This window comes from Xenopus laevis, chromosome 3S (genome assembly GCF_017654675.1).
Source record: "Xenopus laevis strain J_2021 chromosome 3S, Xenopus_laevis_v10.1, whole genome shotgun sequence".
Classification (NCBI taxonomy): domain Eukaryota; kingdom Metazoa; phylum Chordata; class Amphibia; order Anura; family Pipidae; genus Xenopus; species Xenopus laevis.
In genome coordinates, this window is record NC_054376.1 from 2,631,160 (window position 1) to 2,658,094 (window position 26,935).

A 26,935-nucleotide genomic window follows, 5' to 3' on the forward strand; every position below is an offset into this window, starting at 1 on the left:
TACAAATATACAGAGAAGGAATGTTCTGGGCACACAATAAGCTTTACCCTCATACTGTACTGTCTAAGGGAATCAATATGGCACCTCCTCCTCCCATATGTATAAATACAAATATACAGAGAAGGAATGTTCTGGGCACACAATAAGCTATACCCTCATACTGTACTGTCTAAGGGAATCAATATGGCACCTCCTCCTCCCATATGTATAAATACAAATATACAGAGAAGGAATGTTTTTGGGCACACAATAAGATATACCCTCATACTTACTGTCTAAGGGAATCCAATATGGCACCTCCTCCTCCCATATGTAAAAATACAAATATACAGAGAAGGAATGTTCTGGGCACACAATAAGCTATACCCTCATACTGTACTGTCTAAGGGAATCAATATGGCACCTCCTCCTCCCATATGTATAAATACAAATATACAGAGAAGGAATGTTCTGGGCACACAATAAGCTATACCCTCATACTGTACTGTCTAAGGGAATCAATATGGCACCTCCTCCTCCCATATGTATAAATACAAATATACAGAGAAGGAATGCTCTGGGCAGACAATAAGCTATACCCTCATACTGTACTGTCTAAGGGAATCAATATGGCACCTCCTCCTCCCATATGTATAAATACAAATATACAGAGAAGGAATGTTCTGGGCACACAATAAGCTTTACCCTCATACTGTACTGTCTAAGGGAATCAATATGGCACCTCCTCCTCCCATATGTATAAATACAAATATACAGAGAAGGAATGTTCTGGGCACACAATAAGCTTTACCCTCATACTGTACTGTCTAAGGGAATCGATATGGCACCTCCTCCTCCCATATGTATAAATACAAATATACAGAGAAGGAATGTTCTGGCACACAATAAGCTTTACCCTCATACTGTACTGTCTAAGGGAATCAATATGGCACCTCCTCCTCCCATATGTATAAATACAAATATACAGAGAAGGAATGTTCTGGGCACACAATAAGCTATACCCTCATACTGTACTGTCTAAGGAATCAATATGGCACCTCCTCCTCCCATATGTATAAATACAAATATACAGAGAAGGAATGTTCTGGCACACAATAAGCTTTACCCTCATACTGTACTGTCTAAGGGAATCAATATGGCACCTCCTCCTCCCATATGTATAAATACAAATATACAGAGAAGGAATGTTCTGGGCACACAATAAGCTTTACCGTCATACTGTACTGTCTAAGGGAATCGATATGGCACCTACTCCTCCCATATGTATAAATACAAATATACAGAGAAGGAATGTTCTGGGCACACAATAAGCTATACCCTCATACTGTACTGTCTAAGGGAATCAATATGGCACCTCCTCCTCCCATATGTATAAATACAAATATACAGAGAAGGGGAAAGCTCTGGGCACACAATAAGCTATACCCTCATACTGTACTGTCTAAGGAATCAATATGGCACCTCCCTCCTCCCATATGTATAAATACAAATATACAGAGAAGGAATGTTCTGGGCACACAATAAGCTATACCCTCATACTGTACTGTCTAAGGAATCAATATGGCACCTCCCTCCCATATGTATAAATACAAATATACAGAGAAGGAATGTTCTGGGCACACAATAAGCTAAACCCTCATACTGTAATGTCTAAGGGAATCAATATGGCACCTCCTCCTCCCATATGTATAAATACAAATATACAGAGAAGGAATGTTCTGGGCACACAATAAGCTATACCCTCATACTGTATTTTATATTTAAGGGGGATTTGCCTGGAATGGTCGTAACTAAACAGCTGAGATTGGAAGAGACAAATAACATTCCCTCCTGCTGTCATCAGCGCATTAATAATTGAGTGATTTAGTTGTAACCTTTACACAAGGGCTGATTAATATTTGACTCAGTGTCTATATAGTGATTAGTAGTAGATCTTTTCCTCTACTTCAGGGAAAGTTCTAGAATAACCTCTTTGTTCTGTGCGACCAAGTGTATGGGGGAGGGGCATTAGTCCATATAGATTGTCATGGGAATCAAGTTTATCTTTATGGTTAATACACACAGACAACACACGCACGCAAAAGTCAGCTCTGTCCTAGTAACAAATATGGTCTAACTGCATGATGTGCTTTGAAATCCCAAATCGATGGTCACCTTCATAACTGTGTTAGGCCACGCCCTCTTGTCCACCAAGCCACGCCCAGCAGCCTACATCACTTATGGGTTAAAGCAAGCTCGGAATGTTAGTGCAGCATCATCTGGAGACTTAATATTAAGGGTTGAGGTGTTGGATCAGGCCGAGCCCAGTTCTCTTTACCATTTATAGTTTTCTACCCTAAGTCAAGAATATTCGGCCAGCAGAGGGAGCCACTTCATTAAACGGGATCATCAGAACCAAGATGGCGGCTCTCAGCAATAAAAAGTGACAGTTAGACAGGCAGACGCAACGACTCCACGTGTAGAATGGACTGGGGCAATGTGTTTTATAGAGTACTTACAGAAAAATAAAGGCCATATAAACCCTGCAATAAAAAGGCTATAATATCCCTTTAAGGGTGTAACCTAAGAGTCATATATTTTTGGCTCTTGCTTTCTAAAAGGAAGGTGTGGATGGTGTGAATTGCCATATTACATATACAGGTATAGGATCCCTTATCTGGAAACCTGATATCCAGAAAGCTCCGAATTACGGAATAAACTCAATTTTATCCAAATAATCCACATTTTGAAAAATGATTTCCTTTTTCTCCGTAATAATAAAACAGTAACTTGCACTTGATCCCAACTAAGATATAATTAATGCTTATTGGAAGCAAAACCAGCCTATTGGGTTTATTTTAATGTTTAAATAAATTTCTAGTAGACTTAAGGCATGAAGACCCAAATTACAGAAAGATCCGTTATCCGGAAAACCCCAGGTCCTGAGCATTCTGGATAACCGTTCCCATACCTGTATTAAATATATATATATATATATATATATATATATATATATATATATATATATATATATATATGTATATATTGGTGGTGTTTGCCTGTGAGCAATGCGGATAAGCAATATGGCAGCCCCAATGAATTTAACTATGGGATGACGTTTCCCTGCCCTGAAGCCCTCCTGTCGGCCGAGGGTTAAGGTTGAGCATGTGATTGTTCCAAATGACCCAATTGGGGCAGACGCAGTGTAAGTAGGTTACAGACATTCCCCGAAATGCGACTTGTCCTAAACCATTAGGAATATCCCAGTGGGTGACAACAAAGGGGTTTTTATAGAGATTGTGGTGTCGATATTCCCCCCTCCTCCTGCCTGGCTGCCCCTTTGCATTATCCGTCCCCGGCCTCCAGCACAGTGGGGGGGGGCAGCCCTCCAGCCCCGTCTGACCCTGTTCCCATTGATTCCGCATCTCACATCATGTCGGGGGGGGGGTGTTAGGGGCCGTTTACTGGGATCAGATGTGGTGACAATAGTTTTGTGTCAGCGCCACAAACCCAATAAAAAACAAAAGGATAATTTATTCTTATTGACAGACAGTTATTTTTATCCTGTACTTCTACAGAGCTTTGTATGAAGCAGAAGTGCTGGTTTTTACTGCAGGGAGTTATAGTTCAGCGTCCAGTCTTCCCGGCTCTTTATTCCCTGTTAAACCCGCTGGCATCAAGTGCAGAGTATGTCCCATTCAGGTGGCACCCGGAGCCTGCACCCATCTGCTCTCTAATCATGTCTCCCTGCTTGGGTGCCAAATGTCTCCCCGCAGAATTACAAGTGAAGTCCCTGCACTGGGAATTGGGGTTTCTGGTCTTTAGTCTCTGCAAATGTTTGTGTTTTTAAAGGGGAAGTAACCCCCTAACATTGCTCCTTCACCATCACCAATGGAACCAAATAGACACCCCAGAACAGCTTTGCTCCCCTATAAATGGACTGAAAATGTAGAGCCCACACAGCAGGGTTGGTGGTCGCCATGTCTACCCATGCCCCTTCCTCTCTGGCAGTGGTGTAACTAGATATTATACTGGGCCCCACAGCAAATACTGGGTCCCCCCGACATATCCAGAGGTTGCCCTGTTTTACCAATACACTGTATATTCATAGTGCCTATTAATTATGGCCTCCTATACCTCCTGCAGCCACAGGGTCTGCTTCCTCTATAGTTACTGCTCTGGAGTCAGTGATGTAACTAGATGTTATAGGGCCCTACAGTGAATTCATTTTATCATATCTGCAGGTTGTCCTTTTTTACAAATATATGTTAAAAATACAAATTTTTTGGGTCCCCTATACCCCCTGGAGTTGCAGGGTCTGCTTCCTCTGTAGTTACGCCCCTGTCTGGAGGTGATCGCTGACCCCTAGACTATTAGAAAGGTAAATGCTTCCTCTGCATGACCGAGCAATAACATTTAGCGGCACTTAGACATGGTCCCTTTTTTTTTTAACCCCGCGGCTCACATATTCTGCCAATGACCAGTTACAAGTCCATTAGCCGCTGCACTGGAAATAAAAAGACCTTTCATTTTTACCAGGACTGGTTGTATTAATGGATTTGATGGAATCAGCCCATTATGTTGAACCTGACAATGCTCAGACTTAGATATAGGGTCTCCCCCAAGGCAGGAGAATATAAGGTACAGACAAGGGAGCAGCAGACTCTGACCCAATCATTTCTTTTCTGCCTGACCTGCCCCCGATAATATCTGTTGTGGGGCCAACAATTGGGCCCCTGGCTATGTTTGCCCCCATGCACACTTTCCTTTTGCTCGGATTTCAGCATTCACTATACATATGAATATATACAACATACCTCCCAACTGTCCCTTTTTCGGAGGGACAGTCCCTCTTTTGACAGCTCAACCCGCAGTCCCTCATTTGTACTGGAAAGTCCCTCTTTTCTCTGCACTGAACAGCCAGAAAAAGAAACAAAGTTTCTCACTTAATTGGCTTTTAGCAGAGAGCCCAGAACAGCTAACAGGTGCAAATAAGATACTTTGTAACAATTTTGAGACACAAAAACACAGTTTAGATAAGGAGAAATATTTTGAAACTTTCATAACCTGCCAAATTTTGTAAAACAAACATGGTAATTAGGGGGGGTGGCCACAGAAAGGGGTGTGGTCAAAAAATTGCTGCGCTACATGCGGGAAAAAAATTTTTGTCCCTGTTTTTACTTCCTAAATGTTGGGAGGTATGTATACAGTACACTATACTATATACACTATACAGTGAATATAAAGCCTTTCCCTTCAGTCCCGGCACAGCAGAGCTTACAATCTAATTTCTCTACCGCACAGGCACTTATAATAACGGAGAGTTTAATACAGGTAGGGGGACCTGTTATCCAGAATGCTCGGGACCTGGGGGTTTCCAGATAACGGATCTTTCCGTAATTTGGGTCTTCATGCCTTAAGTCTACTAGAAATTCATTTAAACATTAAAGGGATACTGTCATGGGAAAAAATGAATCAGTTAATAGTGCTGCTCCAGCAGAATTCTGCACTGAAATCCATTTCTCAAAAGAACAAACAGATTTTTTTATATTCAATTTTGAAATCTGACATATTGTCAATTTCCCAGCTGCCCCTTGTGTTCTGATAAACTTCAATCACTCTTTACTGCTGTACTGCAAGTTGGACTGATATCACCCCCTCCCTTCCCCCCCCCAGCAGCCAAACAACAGAACAATGGGAAGGTAACCAGATAGCAGCTCCCTAACAGCTGCCTGGTAGATCTAAGAACAACACTCAATAGTAAAAACCCATGTCCCACTGAGACACATTCAGTTACATTGAGAAGGAAAAACAGCAGCCTGCCAGAAAGCATTTCTCTCCTAAAGTGCAGGCACAAGTCACATGACTTGGGGCAGCTGGGAAATTGACAAAATGTCTAGCCCCCATGTCAGATTTCAAAATTGAATATAAAAAAATCTGTTTGCTCTTTTGAGAAATGGATTTCAGTGCAGAATTCTGCTGGAGCAGCACTATTAACTGATTGAAAAAAACATGTTTTCTGATGACAGGATCCCTTTAAATAAACCCAATAGGCTGGTTTTGCCTCCGATAAGGATTAATTATATCTTAGTTGGGATGAAGTACAAGTGACTGTTTTATTATTACAGAGAAAAAGGAAATCATTTTTAAAAATTTGGACTATTTGGATAAAATGGAGTCTATGGGAGACAGCCATTCTGTAATTCAGAGCTTTCTGGGTATCGGGTTTCCGGATAAGGGATCCTATACCTGTATTATGAGTATGTGTTTTAGGGGGTTTCCTGCTGCAGTTTAAAAACAGCCAGGGGGCTGCAGGCAGCGGATACCCAACTGAAGCCATTATTGCCCCCTATTATTACGAATCTGGAATGATTCAATGAACTGTTGCCACAAGGAGTTAATGTTGGGAGTCACATGGCTGAGGGGGGTGAATCTAAAAATCCGGAGTTGCCTGTGGCCCATAATCACTGTCTAACCACAAGCGCAGGAACATTCCTGGGGGATTTCACTGGATAAATAAGGCAATGCCGCTGCCACTCTCTGCACCTCAGTCTCCGGGTTGGCAAACCACAGCCATTGTTTTACATAAGGGGCCAGTTTATGACAGTGGGTCATGGATTTTATTGATGCACTTTATTAGATGAGGCAAAAGAGATGCCCTGGAAACGATGCTCCTGGAAGCATTTGTTTTCTAATCCATTGAGAAGATTAATCCTCTGCACACTGGGTTTCCTTGGGACATGGGACTATCCTTGGCACATTAAAGTATCCTGGGCATGCAGGGCTATCTTATTGCACACTAAGGTGCCCACTGGGCATGAGACTATCCTTGGCACATTAAAGTATCCTGGGCATGCAGGGCTATCTTATTGCACACTAAGGTGCCCACTGGACATGAGACTATCCTTGGCACACAGCACAGGGGGCTCTCCTTGGCACACTAATGTTTCCTCTGGGGATGTCCTTGCCATTCTCTGTTATTCATCAAAGGAATAAAAAACAATTGACACCATTGGTGCTTCCTTCCCATGCCAAGCCTTACAGATGAATAAGGTGAGAGATTGTCAGCTCTTTGGTACAACACTGGCCCTTTGGATCACAGGGTGCACTAAGCCCATCCACACATAGTTGCCCGTGCCAGTGTCACTAGTTTAAACGTACAATATATCAAACGACTGCAGTTTCACATCCTTAAAAAAGTCGAACAACGTGAGATTGTGCAACAGCAGCGAGAACCTACAGGCGGCAAGTGTGAAGGCAATAAATAGCGACAAAGTTACACACAAATACGTACACACTCATACACACTCCCACAGTGCAACATGTCATAGAGAGCAGATACAAAAGCAACAACAGTCTGTGATTCATATCCCCCCAGGCAGAGAATAAGGGATCAGGCAGCAACTCCCCTTTGATAAAACATTGTACCTCTGCCAACCAACAGGGCAGCTCCAGGCACAACACAACATGATGGGAGCGTCCCCATAAACACCACCACCTCCCAGTGACCTTCCCTTTATTAATATCATCAACAAAACAAAAGTGCAGTGATTTGCAGTTGCCCTTTTTTTAACATTTTTGTCTTGTCTTGTGTTGTAGCATCTTGCAGCTATCTGGTTGCTAGGCCTGCTGAGCATAGCAACCATGCCTTTGTTTGATTAGTAGCGTTCTTCAAAAAACAACATAACACAAATCAGGACTCACAATCAGTCGGCCGTGTGGTTGCCAGGGATGCAGACCCTAGCAAACATTCCATGCGAAATCTAAACAGACCAACTGCAACTAATTCATAAGTTCATTTCTAAGCAAAAACAAGCCCCTGTCTCAAAGCCAAACGTGCATTCATGGCTCAAGCATCTCATCCTCCTACACTGCCGACAGGGAACAAAACAATTCCAGCCTGGGAACGGGAAGGATTTTCTATCACTCGTGTCCATGGACTGGAATTAGAGGGGGGCGGGTGGGGGTTACCCCAAAAACCCACGGCCTCCTGTAAATAAAGATTTGCACAAGGGTGTACATCCCTGTGATAAAATAAAGACCCCCATTCTCTGCCATCCAGTTCCAAGCAGCCTGATGCTCAGCAGACGTAAACTTGTGCCCATTAATTGCAGACTGCAGCAGAATACTAAGCAGGGGGGACCCTCACTCCCCGATTCCGCATAGACCAGACTGCAGACACCCCCATTGTCACGGCAGCAGATTATACAATTCACCTATCAGCTCCGGGGGAACCAAAGGGTGGGCAATAAAAACAGGGCAAATATTTGCATTTTAAAAATCCTGGCACAATGAAAGGCATTAGAGTGTCAGCTCCAGAAACATACTGACCTCCGAGGGGCTGACGTACCCACTGTGTCTGGCTCAGCAATTGTCTGAGATCTGCACCGAATCCTTAATGATCCCCCACACACCGGCCAATCCCCCCATTCCATGGACAGACTTCATTGCAGGCTTTTTAGGACGCCCTCCCCTGCTCTCCACATTGATCCCTGATAATCACATTCCAGCGGGGAGGGAACATATGGTCGGGCCCTTAGTAACCGGCTGTGATTGGTGAATGTGCTTCCTGCTCATTGGACAACAATTGCTGCCATTGTGCTGCCCCCCCTGCAAATTTCTTAATGAAGAGACCCCCCCCCTCCCAGTCTGAGGACCCGGCCGGCAGGTGCTGCTTTATTGTCATTTAAACGAGGAGCTTGTTTGCAACATAAAGGGAGGGACCTCAGAGAGAAGCATTAGTGATGAGTACATAGGGACGGCACAGCCAGGAGCTGCCAATCAATAGGGAGGTTTATTCAATGAATGGATTTCTCTGCTCGTGTGTCACTGTCTGTCTGGTTGTAAATTTATATTACTGGTCATAGTATAGACCCCCAAAGTGTGCCCCCAAAAGCACCTACTCTCAGGGCCAGTTTGGGGTGAGCGCCTTGGGTACCCCTGGAACTATAGAAGGGTGACACCCCAATGTTTCTATATATCTGTAACCTTGTTATGAGCTAAGGGGGCCCAGTCTGAAGGTCAGTTAGGGGGAGATTTGGGGTGAGTGTTTATTTGTACCCTGGGTACCCCTGGAACTATAGCAGGGTGACTGTTACCCCAATGTTTCTATATATCTGTAACCTTGTTATGAGCTAAGGGGGCCCAGTCTGAAGGTCAGTTAGGGGGAGATTTGGGGTGAGTGTTTATTTGTACCCTGGGTACCCCTGGAACTATAGCAGGGTGACTGTTACCCCAATGTTTCTATATATCTGTAACCTTGTTATGAGCTAAGGGGACCCAGTCTGAAGGTCAGTTAGGGGGAGATTTGGGGTGAGTGATTATTTGTACCCTGGGTACCCCTGGAACTATAGCAGGGTGACACCCCAATGTTTCTATATATCTGTAACCTTGTTATGAGCTAAGGGGGCCCAGTCTGAAGGTCAGTTAGGGGGAGATTTGGGGTGAGTGTTTATATGTACCCTGGGTACCCCTGGAACTATAGCAGGGTGACACCCCAATGTTTCTATATATCTGTAACCTTGTTATGAGCTAAGGGGGCCCAGTCTGAAGGTCAGTTAGGGGGAGATTTGGGGTGAGTGCTTATTTGTACCCTGGGTACCCCTGGAACTATAGCAAGGTGACACCCCAATGTTTCTATATATCTGTAACCTTGTTATGAGCTAAGGGGGCCCAGTCTGAAGGTCAGTTAGGGGGAGATTTGGGGTGAGTGTTTATTTGTACCCTGGGTACCCCTAAAACATGTTGTTGGATGTAGATGGGAGATGCATCTCTCGGCAGTTGCTCATGTTATTAAAAGAAATATAAACTGAGTAAAGAATTACAGATATAAAACTGTCAGTAGAGAAGAGGGAAGTCATTTCAGTTTACAGTGTTTGTCCATTACGACTGTATAATTCATTTTATAACTTTACAAGATAACATTATTTTCTGGTATTTCATTTGCCAAGGAAGAAATGGCATTTCTAGTATTACATCCAGTATTGCAGTTACAGCCTAGGATTCAGTAAGAGAATATTGTGACTCGACTGAAGAGCTTGCAATCTGAATTGAACATATAGCGTTACATTTGCAAATGTTCATTGCGCACAACAAACTTATTCTGTATTGTCTAAAGGAATTAATATGGCACCTCCCTCCTCCCATATGTATAAATACAAATATACAGAGAAGGAATGTTCTGGGCACACAATAAGCTATACCCTCATACTGTACTGTCTAAGGGAATCAATATGGCACCTCCCTCCTCCCATATGTATAAATACAAATATACAGAGAAGGAATGTTCTGGGCACACAATAAGCTATACCCTCATACTGTACTGTCTAAGGGAATCAATATGGCACCTCCTCCTCCCATATGTATAAATACAAATATACAGAGAAGGAATGTTCTGGGCACACAATAAGCTATACCCTCATACTGTACTGTCTAAGGGAATCAATATGGCACCTCCCTCCTCCCATATGTATAAATACAAATATACAGAGAAGGAATGTTCTGGGCACACAATAAGCTATACCCTCATACTGTACTGTCTAAGGGAATCAATATGGCACCTCCTCCTCCCATATGTATAAATACAAATATACAGAGAAGGAATGTTCTGGGCAGATAATAAGTCATACAATGATGTTGTACTATGCAGTATGTACGTCAGCCCTAAGTCCTGCTGATACAGGCGAAAGCGACATTTATTTCAAGCATTCTTCAACAATTAGGGTCTGACCACAGAAATGTAGAAACAGAGGAAGGCTGGGGGTGGAAACAGCTGTTACTTAAAAAAACCATTAATGTTGTTCAGTTGCAACTCTCTCAACCTCAACTGGGTGTTCTGGTTTAACATCACCCAAGAACAAAAGCACAGGATACTCACAGAGCCCCATATGTGCGGATGAACTGTAACTCTCATCACTACATCTCTTGCGACTGCATTAGGGACTGGGCACCAGCTGCGACCCCTGAGCTGGCAGTTACCCATCGGCTAATAAACAGCGATATAGGAAATGGTGCATTATGAAAAGATGTGAACTATTTGCAACCACAGGAAATATATGTAAGAGAGTTTCAAAACAAAGCGGTAACAGCTCCCACGGTCACTGTTTTTTAAGGATTGTCTTCATCCCAATTAAAGTTCGAGGTCCCCAGCCCTAAATCAGCAGCTGACAAAAATATTTACCTGTTCCCGGCAATGGCTGAATACTGGTGTGTCCCCCACCCCAGAAGCTTCTCATTGGGAGGTAAAAACAATAAGGAATACACACATGTAATCTTCAGCCAATAGATGCACATCTGATAACTTTGCTATACTCTATAGGCCAGTTCAGGTGATTTCAGGGATTTAGGTAAAAAATACCATTTGTAGAACAGTCTCGATCATCCTTTTTTATTCTACACTTACATTATGTGCATATATGATATGGGGGTGACAGGGGAAAGATGGGGGGCTGTGCCTATATATTATACACTTACATGATGTGCATATATGATATGGGGGTGACAGGGGAAAGATGGGGGGCTGTGTCTATATATTATACACTTACATTATGTGCATATATGATATGGGGGTGACAGGGGAAAGATGGGGGCTGTGCCTATATATTATACACTTACATTATGTTCATATATGATATGGGGGTGACAGAGGAAAGATGGGGGGCTGTGCCTATATATTATACACTTACATTATGTGCATATATGATATGGGGGGTGACAGGGGAAAGATGGGGGGCTGTGCCTATATATTATACACTTACATTATGTGCATATATGATATGGGGGTGACAGGGGAAAGATGGGGGCTGTGCCTATATATTATACACTTACATTATGTGCATATATGATATGGGGGTGACAGGGGAAAGATGGGGGCTGTGCCTATATATTATACAATTACATTATGTGCATATATGATATGGGGGTGACAGAGGAAAGATGGGGGGCTGTGCCTATATATTATACACTTACATTATGTGCATATATGATATGGGGTGACAGGGGAAAGATGGGGGGCTGTGCCTATATATTATACACTTACATTATGTGCATATATGATATGGGGGTGACAGAGGAAAGATGGGGGGCTGTGCCTATATATTATACACTTACATTATGTGCATATATGATATGGGGGTGACAGAGGAAAGATGGGGGGCTGTGCCTATATATTATACACTTACATTATGTGCATATATGATATGGGGGTAACTGGGGAAAGATGGGGGGCTGTGCCTATATATTATACACTTACATTATGTGCATATATGATTTGGGGGTGACAGAGGAAAGATGGGGGGCTGTGCCTATATATTATACACTTACATTATGTGCATATATGATATGGGGGTGACAGGGGAAAGATGGGGGGCTGTGCCTATATATTATACACTTACATTATGTGCATATATGATATGGGGGTGACAGAGGAAAGATGGGGGGCTGTGCCTATATATTATACACTTACATTATGTGCATATATGATATGGGGGTGACAGAGGAAAGATGGCGGTGTATTTGTGTCTATGCAGATGTTACAGATGTTGGGTGAGGGGGAGCGGATCTTTATTTACATTATATTATACACAAAGTACAGGATCAGTTTCCCATTACAGAACCCCTGAGGAAACTACAGAAGAAGTAGAAGAAGAAGAGGGGTCTTTATAAAACAGAAGCTCCCCCTCATTACATCCTGCTCATAAATAATGACATAAGGAATGCGCCATCTCCAGGGTGTTAGAGGGGTGTCACAGAGCCCAGTGCATTTCCTTTTTGCTCTTGCAGTAAAAACCACTTCATCTCTTGCAAAGGACCTTTTGCCCACTAATCCCCTGTGTGGGGGGGGGGCTGAGCCGGGTCACATGTCTCCAGCACCTCTTATATAAAAAAAGAAAGTTGAATTGCTGAGCCCAAGGGTTTTCTGTTGAATCACCTGAGACTGAGCCAAATGCAATATAAAAGGGGCAGCAAAAAAAACTAAAGTGGAAGTTCCTAAAATATATCTCATACTTTCACTATAAACATACAGCCCTACAGCTCTCTGTTATCTACTTTATCTTATATACAGGTATTTCTAAGAATTGCCTTAGGGCAAATGTACCCAAGTACAAAGTAACACTGATAGCATTTGTATTCAGTATTATATATACAGTATATGACAAATGCATAGGTATCCCCTGTACTAAGCACAATTCAGCAGGAACAGTCCCTAAGTTTGCTCATAGTCTGTCCAGAGAGATCCCATAAAACTATGGCAGCATAGGTATTCCCTGTACTAAGCACAATTCAGCAGGAACAGTCCCTAAATTTACTCATAGTCTGTACAGAGAGATCCCATAAAACTATGGCAGTATAGGTATTCCCTGTACTAAGCACAATTCAGCAGGAACAGTCCCTAAATTTACTCATAGTCTGTACAGAGAGATCCCATAAAACTATGGTACATAGGTATTCCCCTGTACTAAGCACAATTCAGCAGGAACAGTCCCTAAGTTTGCTCATAGTCTGTACAGAGAGATCCCATAAAACTATGGCAGCATAGGTATTCCCCTGTACTAAGCACAATTCAGCAGGAACAGTCCCTAAGTTTGCTCATAGTCTGTACAGAGAGATCCCATAAAACTATGGTACATAGGTATTCCCTGTACTAAGCACAATTCAGCAGGAACAGTCCCTAAGTTTGCTCATAGTCTGTACAGAGAGATCCCATAAAACTATGGCAGCATAGGTATTCCCTGTACTAAGCACAATTCAGCAGGAACAGCCTCCAACGTTTACTCAGAACATAAACAATATGTACTATAAGCTTTGCTCTGTTCTGGGTTTAATTGAGAAAATACTGATGACACTGGGCAGAAGTTAATAATAACCAGACCTGACACATTTCAGAGTTGATGCACAGAGGAGGATATATAGTGAATAAAGTAGCCCCTCTTGTAAAATATAAGGATATTATTAGTTACCGAGGAGTTTCATGACCATATAAAAGTACGAGGCCGAAGGCCGAGTGTTTTTATACAGGTCATGGAACTCCGAGGTAACTTCTAATATCCTCATATTTTACAACTGGGGGTACTTTATTTATTATAATACACAAATTTTAGTGAGTCATGTGACAGAAATGACATCACTACTCACCGTTTATAACTGATGACATCACTACTCACCGTTTATAAGGATATAATTTACAGGATATTCATGGCTTTTGTGTATTATATATATATATATATTTAGATGAATTCTGTCCCCTGTCTTTGTCGTGTTTCACATGAGGAAACAAATATAAAAGAAGCTTCACATGAGATACTTTGTATCTTTCCCAGATGTTTCTCACTTCCTGGTCAGAGGGACGAGGTCTGAGGGGTGAGAGTGTCGGAGACACTTGGGAACAGAGACCCCAATGACATTTTCTATGGGAATTGAGATTGGGCAGCAGAACTTTAAAGGTGTTGTTCACCTTTAAATTAACTGTTCGTATGATGAGACTTGGTATGATGCAATTGGTCTTTATTTTTTTTATTATTTGTGGTTCTTGAGCTATTTAGCTTTTTATTCAGCAGCTCTCCAGTTTGCAATTTTAGCCATCTGGTTGCTAGGATCCAAATTCCCCTAGCAACCATGCACTGATTTGAATAAGAGACTGGAATACGAATAGGAGAGGCCTGAATAGAAAGAAGAGGAATAAAAAGTAGCAATAACAACACATTTGTAACATTACAGAGCATTTCTTTTTAGATGGGGTCAGTGACCCCACTCCCCATTTAAAAATTGGAAAAAATTTGAAAATTAAGGCAAATGTTGCAAAAAAACTACAAGTAAATCATGATGACCAATTGAAAAGTTGCTCAGAGTAAACCCTTCTTAAAAATTCTAAAAGTTAAGTTAAAGGTGAACCAAGTGGTTTAAATAAAGGAAAGAATAAAAAGTAATTAAGAGGGGCAGCAGGGGGCCCGGCTGCTCAGGAAGGGAACTTTGCATGGGAAATAGGGGCCCATTGATAACACTGAGCTCTTGTAGAATACAGATCCTGCAGCTTTGGGGTCACAGACCCCCAGATAAGGAATCCACTGGAAAGGATCTTTGTTTTGCCTTTAAAATGTAAAACCAAAGGGGAAGCTTGGAAGAGATAAAAGAAGAAAAAGCCAAGTGTTTTCTATAAGAGGAACTTGGACCCCAGCACTGCAGTTGCTAGGGTAAATTGTACCATAGCAACCAAATACAAGCATTATCCTGCTGCAGGATCAGCTGGGGGGGAGGCACAAAGTCTTTGCTGCTGCAGAAACACAAGGGCCCCCCCGGCAGACAATAAACAATATGCGGAACCTGCTCTGGGTTCCCTAAATAGAAGCGCAACTCAAACTCTCTACCAGGAAATGTCACATTTCTTTACAGGAATCAGGAAGGGGTTTTTTTTTCTGAATTGTAGCAAAACTGGTCCAAAATCTCTGTTTTTTTTTTATTGATCTATTAAGTTGTTCTAAGCACAAACAAGGCTGTTCCTGCTGGACAGTCAGACGTTACTGATAATCCAATTACCTGAACCTCTCTGAGAATAAAAGAGAATTCTGTGTCTGATCATCCCCCTCCCATCTCATTTATATTAAACACAATCTAAAGAGTGAACTCATTCTCCTCGGTGTTGGTTTTAAAACCTATTTAAGGTGTTATGTGACCTTTAATTTTGCTGCATCATAAAGAAACTGGTTTCATGTTATTGTATATTTTATATGGACCGTTCTCTGCTTCACTTCCTCTTCTAATATCTGTCACTCATCCTGATCCCCATTGTAAGCAGCAGTCCTGTCCTGCTTTATGGCAGCTGAGATTCTAGCTATCTGTATAACAGAACATTCTGTCCCAGTGGCTGCACAGATCCTATCTGATCCCCATTGTAAGCAGCAGTCCTGCCCTGCTTTATGGCAGCTGAGATTCTAGCTATCTGTATAACAGAACATTCTGTCCCAGTGGCTGCACAGATCTTATCTGATCCCCATTGTAAGCAGCAGTCCTGTCCTGCTTTATGGCAGCTGAGATTCTAGCTATCTGTATAACAGAGCATTCTGTCCCAGTGGCTGCACAGATCCTATCTGATCCCCATTGTAAGCAGCAGTCCTGTCCTGCTTTATGGCAGCTGAGATTCTAGCTATCTGTATAACAGAACATTCTGTCCCAGTGGCTGCACAGATCCTATCTGATCCCCATTGTAAGCAGCAGTCCTGTCCTGCTTTATGGCAGCTGAGATTCTAGCTATCTGTATAACAGAACATTCTGTCCCAGTGGCTGCACAGATCCTATCTGATCCCCATTGTAAGCAGCAGTCCTGTCCTGCTTTATGGCAGCTGAGATTCTAGCTATCTGTATAACAGAACATTCTGTCCCAGTGGCTGCACAGATCCTATCTGATCCCCATTGTAAGCAACAGTCCTGTCCTGCTTTATGGCAGCTGAGATTCTAGCTATCTGTATAACAGAACATTCTGTCCCAGTGGCTGCACAGATCCTATCTGATCCCCCATGTACTGTCAGTCAGGTAAAGACAAACCATTAAATGTACCTTTTCCGTGGCACGTGCATCGCTGTCTCCCCTGGCACCGGCGACACCTCGGAGTTGATGACAAAGTGATTCCAGAACGAAATGATGACATTGGAAGAGCGGGAGCTAAAGATAAAGTCACTGTATTTCCAAACTAAATATCCAGAGAGTCTCGGCTCAATATGGGTCAGAAATCCACCAAGAAATGTAACGATGCGTCCGGTGATATTCGCATTAAATACCCTCGTGCGTCAGACGATGAAAAAGATCGTGACGGCCAGAATACACATGTGCCAAAAGCAGGAAAGTGAGTGTATTTGTGATAAACATACGGAGACCTAACCACAAACAGACGACTTTAAACCTTGCTCTGATCATTACAGGATCAACCTGTTTGGCAACATCAGAGGGAAAAAGCAAATTCTACATGAAAAATCCCCGGTTTGTATTGCGGAACATTCACAAAAATGTAATTGTGCGAAACTCTGCGCTCTGATTGGTGCAAGGAACTCACTATTACCCAGTACCAACCCCTGTCCCAGTTACACCCCCATATCATATATGCACATAATGTAAGTGTATAATATATAGGCACAGCCCCCCATCTTTCCCCTGTCACCCCCATATCATATATGCACATAATGTAAGTGTATAATATATAGGCACAGCCCCCCATCTTTCCCCTGTCACCCCCATATCATATATGCACATAATGTAAGTGTATAATATATAGGCACAGCCCCCCATCTTTCCTCTGTCACCCCCATATCATATATGCACATAATGTAAGTGTATAATATATAGGCACAGCCCCCCATCTTTCCTCTGTCACCCCCATATCATATATGCACATAATGTAAGTGTATAATATATAGGCACAGCCCCCCATCTTTCCCCTGTCACCCCCATATCATATATGCACATAATGTAAGTGTATAATATATAGGCACAGCCCCCATCTTTCCTCTGTCACCCCCATATCATATATGCACATAATGTAAGTGTATAATATATAGGCACAGCCCCCCATCTTTCCCCTGTCACCCCCATATCATATATGCACATAATGTAAGTGTATAATATATAGGCACAGCCCCCCATCTTTCCTCTGTCACCCCCATATCATATATGCACATAATGTAAGTGTATAATATATAGGCACAGCCCCCCATCTTTCCCCTGTCACCCCCATATCATATATGCACATAATGTAAGTGTATAATATATAGGCACAGATATACCCCCATCTTTCCCCTGTCACCCCCATATCATATATGCACATAATGTAAGTGTATATAACTAGATGCACGTGGACCAGATGATTATTCTACAAGGGATCACAAAACACTATGGCATCTCCCTCCCAGAAAGCAGTTGCTAAACCCCATGTAGAGATTCAGCTCTTGGGACAAGTTAGAACGAATACACAGAGGAGTGTCTGGATCTCACTGACTGAGGGATTTATAGGAGATGCACCCAAACAAGATTTCAAGCCATTCATTGTGGTCTCAGTTCAATTTAATGTCACTGAAGACCCACATAGTTCTGTCCAGAAGCAGGTGAAAATGGGATTTATTAACCCAGGGGAAGTTTCTGCTGGACCATGGGGAAGAGAGCAATGACGAGCATGAAGTACAGAGAAATAGAGCTCAATACCAGGCTTAGGATCTGGGAAGATTCAATTCACATATTCTAGGGATGATTCTTGTTTTACCATGGGGAAGAGAGCAGCTCATTGTAAGAAGCAGAGAGAATTAGAGCTACACACCTGGATCCAAGGCAGGAGCCTGACCATGGGAAAGAGGCAGCCTAGGAGTAGGAAGCACAGAGAACTAGAAAATTTGTGTTATTTTCCATGTTTTGGTTGAACTTACAAGGTTCCCACCATAGCAATGGATAGAGGACAGCGCTGTCCAACTGGAGGACCCTCGGACTTATGATGGAACACTGGCATCTCCATAGATCTCTTTCTATGACACCATTATTTTATAATAATCCTTCCCCAAATACATAGCACAGGGGGTAATTGGCCCTCAGCATTGACTCAGCAGCATCTCGGAGAGCACTAACTTAGTCTAGAAGTCAACATCGCCACCTGCTGTCCCACTGCCTAAATGACTACATAACACAGAGGATAACATTTATGGAATACTGCCTTTCCAATAAAAACATGTGTAATGTTAGGGAATGAAGAGCCTTTTCTGAAATAACTGATTTACTTGTAGTCACCTTGGTTTTTTGTTGGTTGGGGGAAGGTATTGTCTGATGATATTTCTTTTCAACAGCCTGGTCTTGCTTTACGGCAAGGATTACACTCAGGATCATGGCAGCAGTCGCACAAGGCACACGGCAGGATCAGTTACCCTTTATCTGAAATACTCATTCATATATAGTACTTCTGCCTGGCAATTTAAAGCATCTGATCAACTACATATCCTTATGCAGAATGATAAAACATACAAAATATGAATGCCAGGAGTCTTCTGAACAGCTTGATACCCAATATGCCTACAATTACCCAAGTATGTGGCACGTAGAGACCCATAAACTCATATGAGTTTCTTCAGCTGACATTTTAGCCATACATCTTATTTGTGAAAAGAGATCCTTAAGAGTAAAATGACCCTAAAAAAAATATATTTTTAGTAAGTACACATGCTGACAAATTAAAAATGGGAAATCATGGATTTCTACTCCAGAGCTTTACTACTAGTTGCAGTTATGAAATGTCACCTCAAAGCTTGCAATTTAAGGCATCTGGTCAACTGCATATCCTTATGCACAAGGATAAAACATTCAAAATGTGAATGTCCAAAGTATGTGATATGTAGAGACCCCTAAATGCATATGAATTTTCAAAGCTGAGACTTAAGCCGCACACTTCATGCACTTTATTTGTGAAAAGAGACCCTAAAGAGTAAGATTACCATAGAAAACCATACATTTTTAGATAGTCCACATTCTGAGTGTAACCTTATAGCTATGGGCACACAATAAGCTATACCTTCATACTGTACTGTCTAAGGGAATCAATATGGCACCTCCTCCCATATGTATAAATACAAATATACAGAGAAGGAATGTTCTGGGCACACAATAAGCTATACCCTCATACTGTACTGTCTAAGGGAATCAATATGGCACCTCCCTCCTCCCATATGTATAAATACAAATATACAGAGAAGGAATGTTCTGGGCACACAATAAGCTATACCCTCATACTGTACTGTCTAAGGGAATCAATATGGCACCTCCTCCTCCCATATGTATTAATACAAATATACAGAGAAGGAATGTTCTGGGCACACAATAAGCTATACCCTCATACTGTACTGTCTAAGGGAATCAATATGGCACCTCCTCCTCCCATATGTATAAATACAAATATACAGAGAAGGAATGTTCTGGGCACACAATAAGCTATACCCTCATACTGTACTGTCTAAGGGAATCAATATGGCACCTCCCTCCTCCCATATGTATAAATACAAATATACAGAGAAGGAATGTTCTGGGCACACAATAAGCTATACCCTCATACTGTACTGTCTAAGGGAATCAATATGGCACCTCCTCCTCCCATATGTATTAATACAAATATACAGAGAAGGAATGTTCTGGGCACACAATAAGCTATACCCTCATACTGTACTGTCTAAGGGAATCAATATGGCACCTCCTCCTCCCATATGTATAAATACAAATATACAGAGAAGGAATGTTCTGGGCACACAATAAGCTATACCCTCATACTGTACTGTCTAAGGGAATCAATATGGCACCTCCTCCTCCCATATGTATAAATACAAATATACAGAGAAGGAATGTTCTGGGCACACAATAAGCTATACCCTCATACTGTACTGTCTAAGGGAATCAATATGGCACCTCCTCCTCCCATATGTATAAATACAAATATACAGAGAAGGAATGTTCTGGGCACACAATAAGCTATACCCTCATACTGTACTGTCTAAGGGAATCAATATGGCACCTCCTCCTCCCATATGTATAAATACAAATATACAGAGATGGAATGTTCTGGGCACACAATAAGCTATACCCTCATACTGTACTGTCTAAGGGAATCAATATGGCACCTCCTCCCATATGTATAAATACAAATATACAGAGAAGGAATGTTCTGGGCACACAATAAGCTATACCTTCATACTGTACTGTCTAAGGGAATCAATATGGCACCTCCTCTCATATGTATAAATACAAATATACAGAGAAGGAATGTTCTGGGCACACAATAAGCTATACCCTCATACTGTACTGTCTAAGGGAATCAATATGGCACCTCCCCCTCCCATATGTATAAATACAAATATACAGGGAAGGAATGTTCTGGGCACACAATAAGCTACACCCTCATACTGTACTGTCTAAGGGAATCAATATGGCACCTCCTCCTCCCATATGTATAAATACAAATATACAGAGAAGGAATGTTCTGGGCACACAATAAGCTATACCCTCATACTGTACTGTCTAAGGGAATCAATATGGCACCTCCTCCTCCCATATGTATAAATACAAATATACAGAGAAGGAATGTTCTGGGCACACAATAAGCTATACCTCATAATGTACTGTCTAAGGGAATCAATATGGCACCTCCTCCTCCCATATGTATAAATACAAATATACAGAGAAGGAATGTTCTGGGCACACAATAAGCTATACCCTCATACTGTACTGTCTAAGGGAATCAATATGGCACCTCCTCCTCCCATATGTATAAATACAAATATACAGAGAAGGAATGTTCTGGGCAGACAATAAGCTATACCCTCATACTGTACTGTCTAAGGGAATCAATATGGCACCTCCTCCTCCCATATGTATAAATACAAATATACAGAGAAGGAATGTTCTGGGCACACAATAAGCTATACCCTCATACTGTACTGTCTAAGGGAATCAATATGGCACCTCCTCCCATATGTATAAATACAAATATACAGAGAAGGAATGTTCTGGGCACACAATAAGCTATACCCTCATACTGTACTGTCTAAGGGAATCAATATGGCACCTCCTCCCATATGTATAAATACAAATATACAGAGAAGGAATGTTCTGGGCACACAATAAGCTATACCCTCATACTGTACTGTAGTGAACAATAGATTAAGTATAATCCCTACTTAAATACAGGGTTATGCTTCTCCTTTATCTATGAAATGAGGGAATTCCTATTGGATAAAGGTTCCTTGGTTAATAGACAATCTCTGAGCAAACATGTGGCACAGGGAGCAGATAATGAGACTTGGCCTTGAGTTTACAGACAATTGTCTCATTGGAGCAAAGTAAGAGATTCTCACAGGCAGAAAATTAACTGCTTATCAGTGGCCATTGCCCTGGCGATATCACACTCCTACGCACCCAATATTCTCACTGGGGGCCCCAACTATTAAGTTGCTTGGGGTTCCAAGAATTTAGATGGCTGCCAGAAGATAAAATTAAATTAAATAAAAGTTTCTCTGCCGGCATTGAGAATAAAACACTAAGTCTGACGGACTCGGATTCTTTGTAGATCTGCTCCACCCTGGCGGCTAAATAGAGGGGGGCGGGGCCTGGGGCGAAGCTTCATTAAGTGACAATAGAAACGGTTACAGGTCCCTGGAGTCTTCCAATGGCAACTGCCAACAAAACCAATTATAGCACATGGCTTTAAAGGGAAAATAACCCAAGGGAAACTCCTGTACTACAAAGAGCTACAAGAAAATAATCGTGAGAAATTCTAAATCATTCTCATGCCGCGGACAAACATTGGCACTAGAATAGGGACAACATGTCAATGTAAACTAAGTACATTGTAAGCTCATAGTCTGTACAGAGAGATCCCTTAAAACTATGGCACATAGGTATTCCCTGTACTAAGCACAATTCAGCAGGAACAGTCCCTAAATTTGCTCATAGTCTGTACAGAGAGATCCCATAAAACTATGGCAGCATAGGTATTCCCTGTACTAAGCACAATTCAGCAGGAACAGTCCCCTAAGTTTGCTCATAGTCTGTACAGAGAGATCCCATAAAACTATGGCACATAGGTATTCCCTGTACTAAGCACAATTCAGCAGGAACAGCCCCTAAGTTTGCTCATAGTCTGTACAGAGAGATCCCATAAAACTATGGCAGTATAGGTATTCCCTGTACTAAGCACAATTCAGCAGGAACAGTCCCTAAGTTTGCTCATAGTCTGTACAGAGAGATCCCATAAAACTATGGCAGCATAGGTATTCCCTGTACTAAGCACAATTCAGCAGGAACAGTCCCTAAATTTGCTCATAGTCTGTACAGAGAGATCCCATGAAGCTGATAAGAAATGAGGCAAAACACTAAATAGTGAATGCGACAGGTTTCAGTCCATTGACTCTTTTTGGGAAGAAGAGCTTTAGACTCTGATTGGCACATATGTTTGTCTCCAAGGCCAACCAGTAGTAACACACTCTTATCCCTCAGGGGATTCCTGGTTATGGGAAACCTGTGCGTCTTACAGTTAATTAACCCTTGGTACACAATTCAGAAGAAGGTCATGATTTAAATATGGAAGGCAAATGGAGAGGAGAAATATAAAAGGGGAGAGAAGAGCGAGGATGGGGGGGAGTAAGGCCAAACAGTTGGGGGGGAAAAGGAAAGGGGGGTCCATAGCAGGAGAGAGGAAGGAAGGTCAGACAGAAGCAGCACATCAGGGAAAACACGGACTAATAGACAAGTAGGGACTCATTTATTGGCAAAAAAAAACAACAGCCCAAATTCAAGATAATAATCAAGGCATACATTAAAGGAAAAATTAAACCAATATTTTTAAAGACAAAATCTGTATTTATGCTGGAAAAAGAATAAGACATTGCCACAAATATATGGACAAATACATTTGATATCTGTGTCAGCCCCATACACTCTTTCTATATAACCTAGAGTCTAGCTATATATCTGTATAACAGAACATTCTGTCCCAGTGGCTGCACAGATCCTATCTGATCCCCATTGTAAGCAGCAGTCCTGTCCTGCTTTATGGCAGCTGAGATTCTAGCTATCTGTATAACAGAACATTCTGTCCCAGTGGCTGCACAGATCCTATCTGATCCCCATTGTAAGCAGCAGTCCTGTCCTGCTTTATGGCATTTGAGATTCTAGCTATCTGTATAACAGAACATTCTGTCCCAGTGGCTGCACAGATCCTATCTGATCCCCATTGTAAGCAGCAGTCCTGTCCTGCTTTATGGCAGCTGAGATTCTAACTATCTGTATAACAGAACATTCTGTCCCAGTGGCTGCACAGATCCTATCTGATCCCCATTGTAAGCAGCAGTCCTGTCCTGCTTTATGGCAGCTGAGATTCTAGCTATCTGTATAACAGAACATTCTGTCCCAGTGGCTGCACAGATCCTATCTGATCCCCATTGTAAGCAGCAGTCCTGTCCTGCTTTATGGCAGCTGAGATTCTAGCTATCTGTATAACAGAACATTCTGTCCCAGTGGCTGCACAGATCCTATCTGATCCCCATTGGAAGCAGCAGTCCTGTCCTGCTTTATGGCAGCTGAGATTCTAGCTATCTGTATAACAGAACATTCTGTCCCAGTGGCTGCACAGATCTATCTGATCCACATTGTAAGCAGCAGTCCTGTCCTGCTTTATGGCAGCTGAGATTCTAGCTATCTGTATAACAGAACATTCTGTCCCAGTGGCTGCACAGATCTTGAGTAATTAAGATAAAACATTATAGAAATTCAAAGGTAAAATATGAAATGAAACAATTGTATCCCTTTAGGTTTCAGGTACCAGAAGAGAAAGGTAATTACCAATAAGAGATCAGAGAACAAGTTCATTACAAGGTGGAATAACAGAGAAAGGTGTTGGCAATTTTGGAGGTTGATTACAAGTGGGTGGATGTCAGTTTTCCAAGCAGAACCAGTAAGATGATCGAGCCCTAGGGAGCTGTTTACCTTTTGGAGTTTAGGGAATGTGGGACGTGTTGCTGCTGGAAACATGAGGCTGAGAATAACTGCACTTTCTCTATAACAGGGACATGAGCCAATAAACCTCCCTATACACAGGTAAGTGATACGTGAGTATATAGAATATATCCTGGGGGTATGGATTGTTGTTACTCAGGGGCCCCAGAAACACATTCATGTAACAAGTTCAGGAAAATGAACTTCAGAATTAAAGGGGTTGTTCACCTTTGAGTTAACTCTTAGTATGATATAGAAAGGGATATTCTGAGACAATTTGCAATTGGTTTTCATTTTTTATTATTTGTGGTTTTTGACTTATTTAGCTTTTTATTGAGCAGTTCTCCAGTTCGCAATGTCAGCCATCTGGTTGCTAGGGTCCAAATTACCCTAGCAACCATGCATTGATTTGAATGATAATATGGAAAATAAACAGGGGAGGGTCGGAATAGAAAGATTAGTAATAAAAAGTAGCAATAACAATAAATGTGTAGCTTTAGAGAGGATTTGTTTTTAGAGGGGGTCAGTGACCCCCATTTGATAGCTGGAATGATTCAGCAGAAGAAGGCAAATAATTAAAAAAAACTATAAAAAAAGATATAATGAAGACCAATTGAAAACTTGCTTAGAATTGGCCATTCTATAAAATACTAAAAGTTAACCTGAAGGTGAACCACCCTTTAGGTTCCATTGGGCCAGTCCAATACCCAGGGTTCCAGTTATACCCCTTAACCCCCCATATTACCTGTTCTCTGCCCATTCACCCCCTCCGGGCGCACAGACAGCAGCAGTGAAGCAGTTACAGGTCCTGGGTTGGATTTTCTCCGGATTGCCATCCTCCTGAATCCCTCTCCGCTCATTCCTTCCCTCTTGGAGGGGCCGCATTCCCCTTCACCCCCAGAAATCATATAATCCATGAGGTCTCTATTCCCAAAAACCCCACAGGCAAATTCCAGGCACCATCTTATTTACAAAAGCCACTGCGGCTCCTGCAGAGAAAAGCCCAAGGTGTCTGTACAGGTAATGATTGACAGGACTGGGAGGGATGGGTGTGACCAAGCCACGCCCACAGGAATGTTTGGGAGACCCGCCCCCATTGTTACAAAACCACTGATCTGAATAAAGCAGCAATAGGGATACAAACAATACAACTCCAGTAATATATATATATATATATATATATATATATATATATATATATATATATATATATATATATATATATATATATATATATATATACAGTATATATACACGCAAATATGTTTATATATATATATTTTTTTTTTAAAGGGGCAGTGAAGGTTATAAGAAGATTTTGGTATGAAGCTTCCTTGACTTCATGGTTGCCAGGCCCCACTGACCCTAGCAACCACCAAGACATTTTCGTAAGCAGTATCTGTTACGGTGTGTTGCACTTAAATATTCAACAGCAACAATAAAAAACTTGTCTGCCCAGAACATTCCTCCTCTGTATATTTGTATTTATACATATGGGAGGAGGAGGTGCCATATTGATTCCCTTAGACAGTACAGTATGAGGGTATAGCTTATTGTGTGCCCAGAACATTCCTTCTCTGTATATTTGTATTTATACATATGGGAGGAGGAGGTGCCATATTGATTCCCTTAGACAGTACAGTATGAGGTTTTAGCTTATTGTGTGCCCAGAACATTCCTTCTCTGTATATTTGTATTTATACATATGGGAGGAGGGAGGTGCCATATTGATTCCCTTAGACAGTACAGTATAAGGGTATAGCTTATTGTGTGCCCAGAACATTCCTTCTCTGTATATTTGTATTTATACATATGGGAGGAGGAGGTGCCATATTGATTCCCTTAGACAGTACAGTATGAGGGTATAGCTTATTGTGTGCCCAGAAACGCACCACTGAGAGGCCAGGAGGGGGCGCTCATGTTCATGTTGGGAACTGCTCTAGTTCCTGTTAGTGACAAGTCTGTACTCGCAAGTATGTGGGTTCAAGGCCAAACACAGACTCAGTAAAGATTTTAATTAAACACTACAGCCAAATATGTCAAAGGGAATTCTGCCAAGTATTGATATTTACTTTACCTGTATAAAAGTAGACTGATTTATCTACTGTTAAGTATTTGTTTGTGAGTGGGATCCAAAAACTGTGCTGGACAGATGGAAAATAACAGAAACCTTGCTAAAGCTATTGGATCCAAGCCCCGCCCCCTGCCTGAACAATGGGAGGAGAACAGCCCAAAAGAAGGATATCAGCCTTGGATATCAGTGAGAACTGAAGGCAATTGGGTTTACTTTACCTATACAGATGGGCCAAAAGTTCACTTTGACTTCCACACTGCTGCCTGGTTGCTAGGGTAAGGGAGCCCTACCAACGAGACTAGAATTGAAAATTCCAGACAGTAAACTATACAATGAACAAGTATTTCAAAAGTCACTTTAAAGAAAAACTGAAGACTAAATGCA

At 41.8% G+C, this 26,935-nt stretch overlaps 1 protein-coding gene across 4 annotated transcripts in view; it reads right to left on the reverse strand.

Moving 5' to 3' along the window:
- Positions 1-25,505, reverse strand: part of fgd4.S (FYVE, RhoGEF and PH domain containing 4 S homeolog) — a 59,236-nt gene extending 33,731 nt beyond the window's left edge. Inside the window, exon 1 of one of the 4 annotated variants that reach the window (XM_018254758.2) lies at positions 25,223-25,505. In XM_018254758.2, coding sequence (XP_018110247.1) covers positions 25,223-25,394 — 172 coding nt within the window. In that variant the 5' untranslated portion in view covers positions 25,395-25,505. Of the gene's footprint in view, positions 1-8,310; positions 8,591-16,527; positions 16,854-25,222 lie in introns of those variants that run through there. The other 3 variants (XM_018254759.2, XM_041587865.1, XM_041587866.1) reach the window with 3 other exon arrangements.
- Between the last annotated feature and the right edge of the window lie 1,430 nt (positions 25,506-26,935).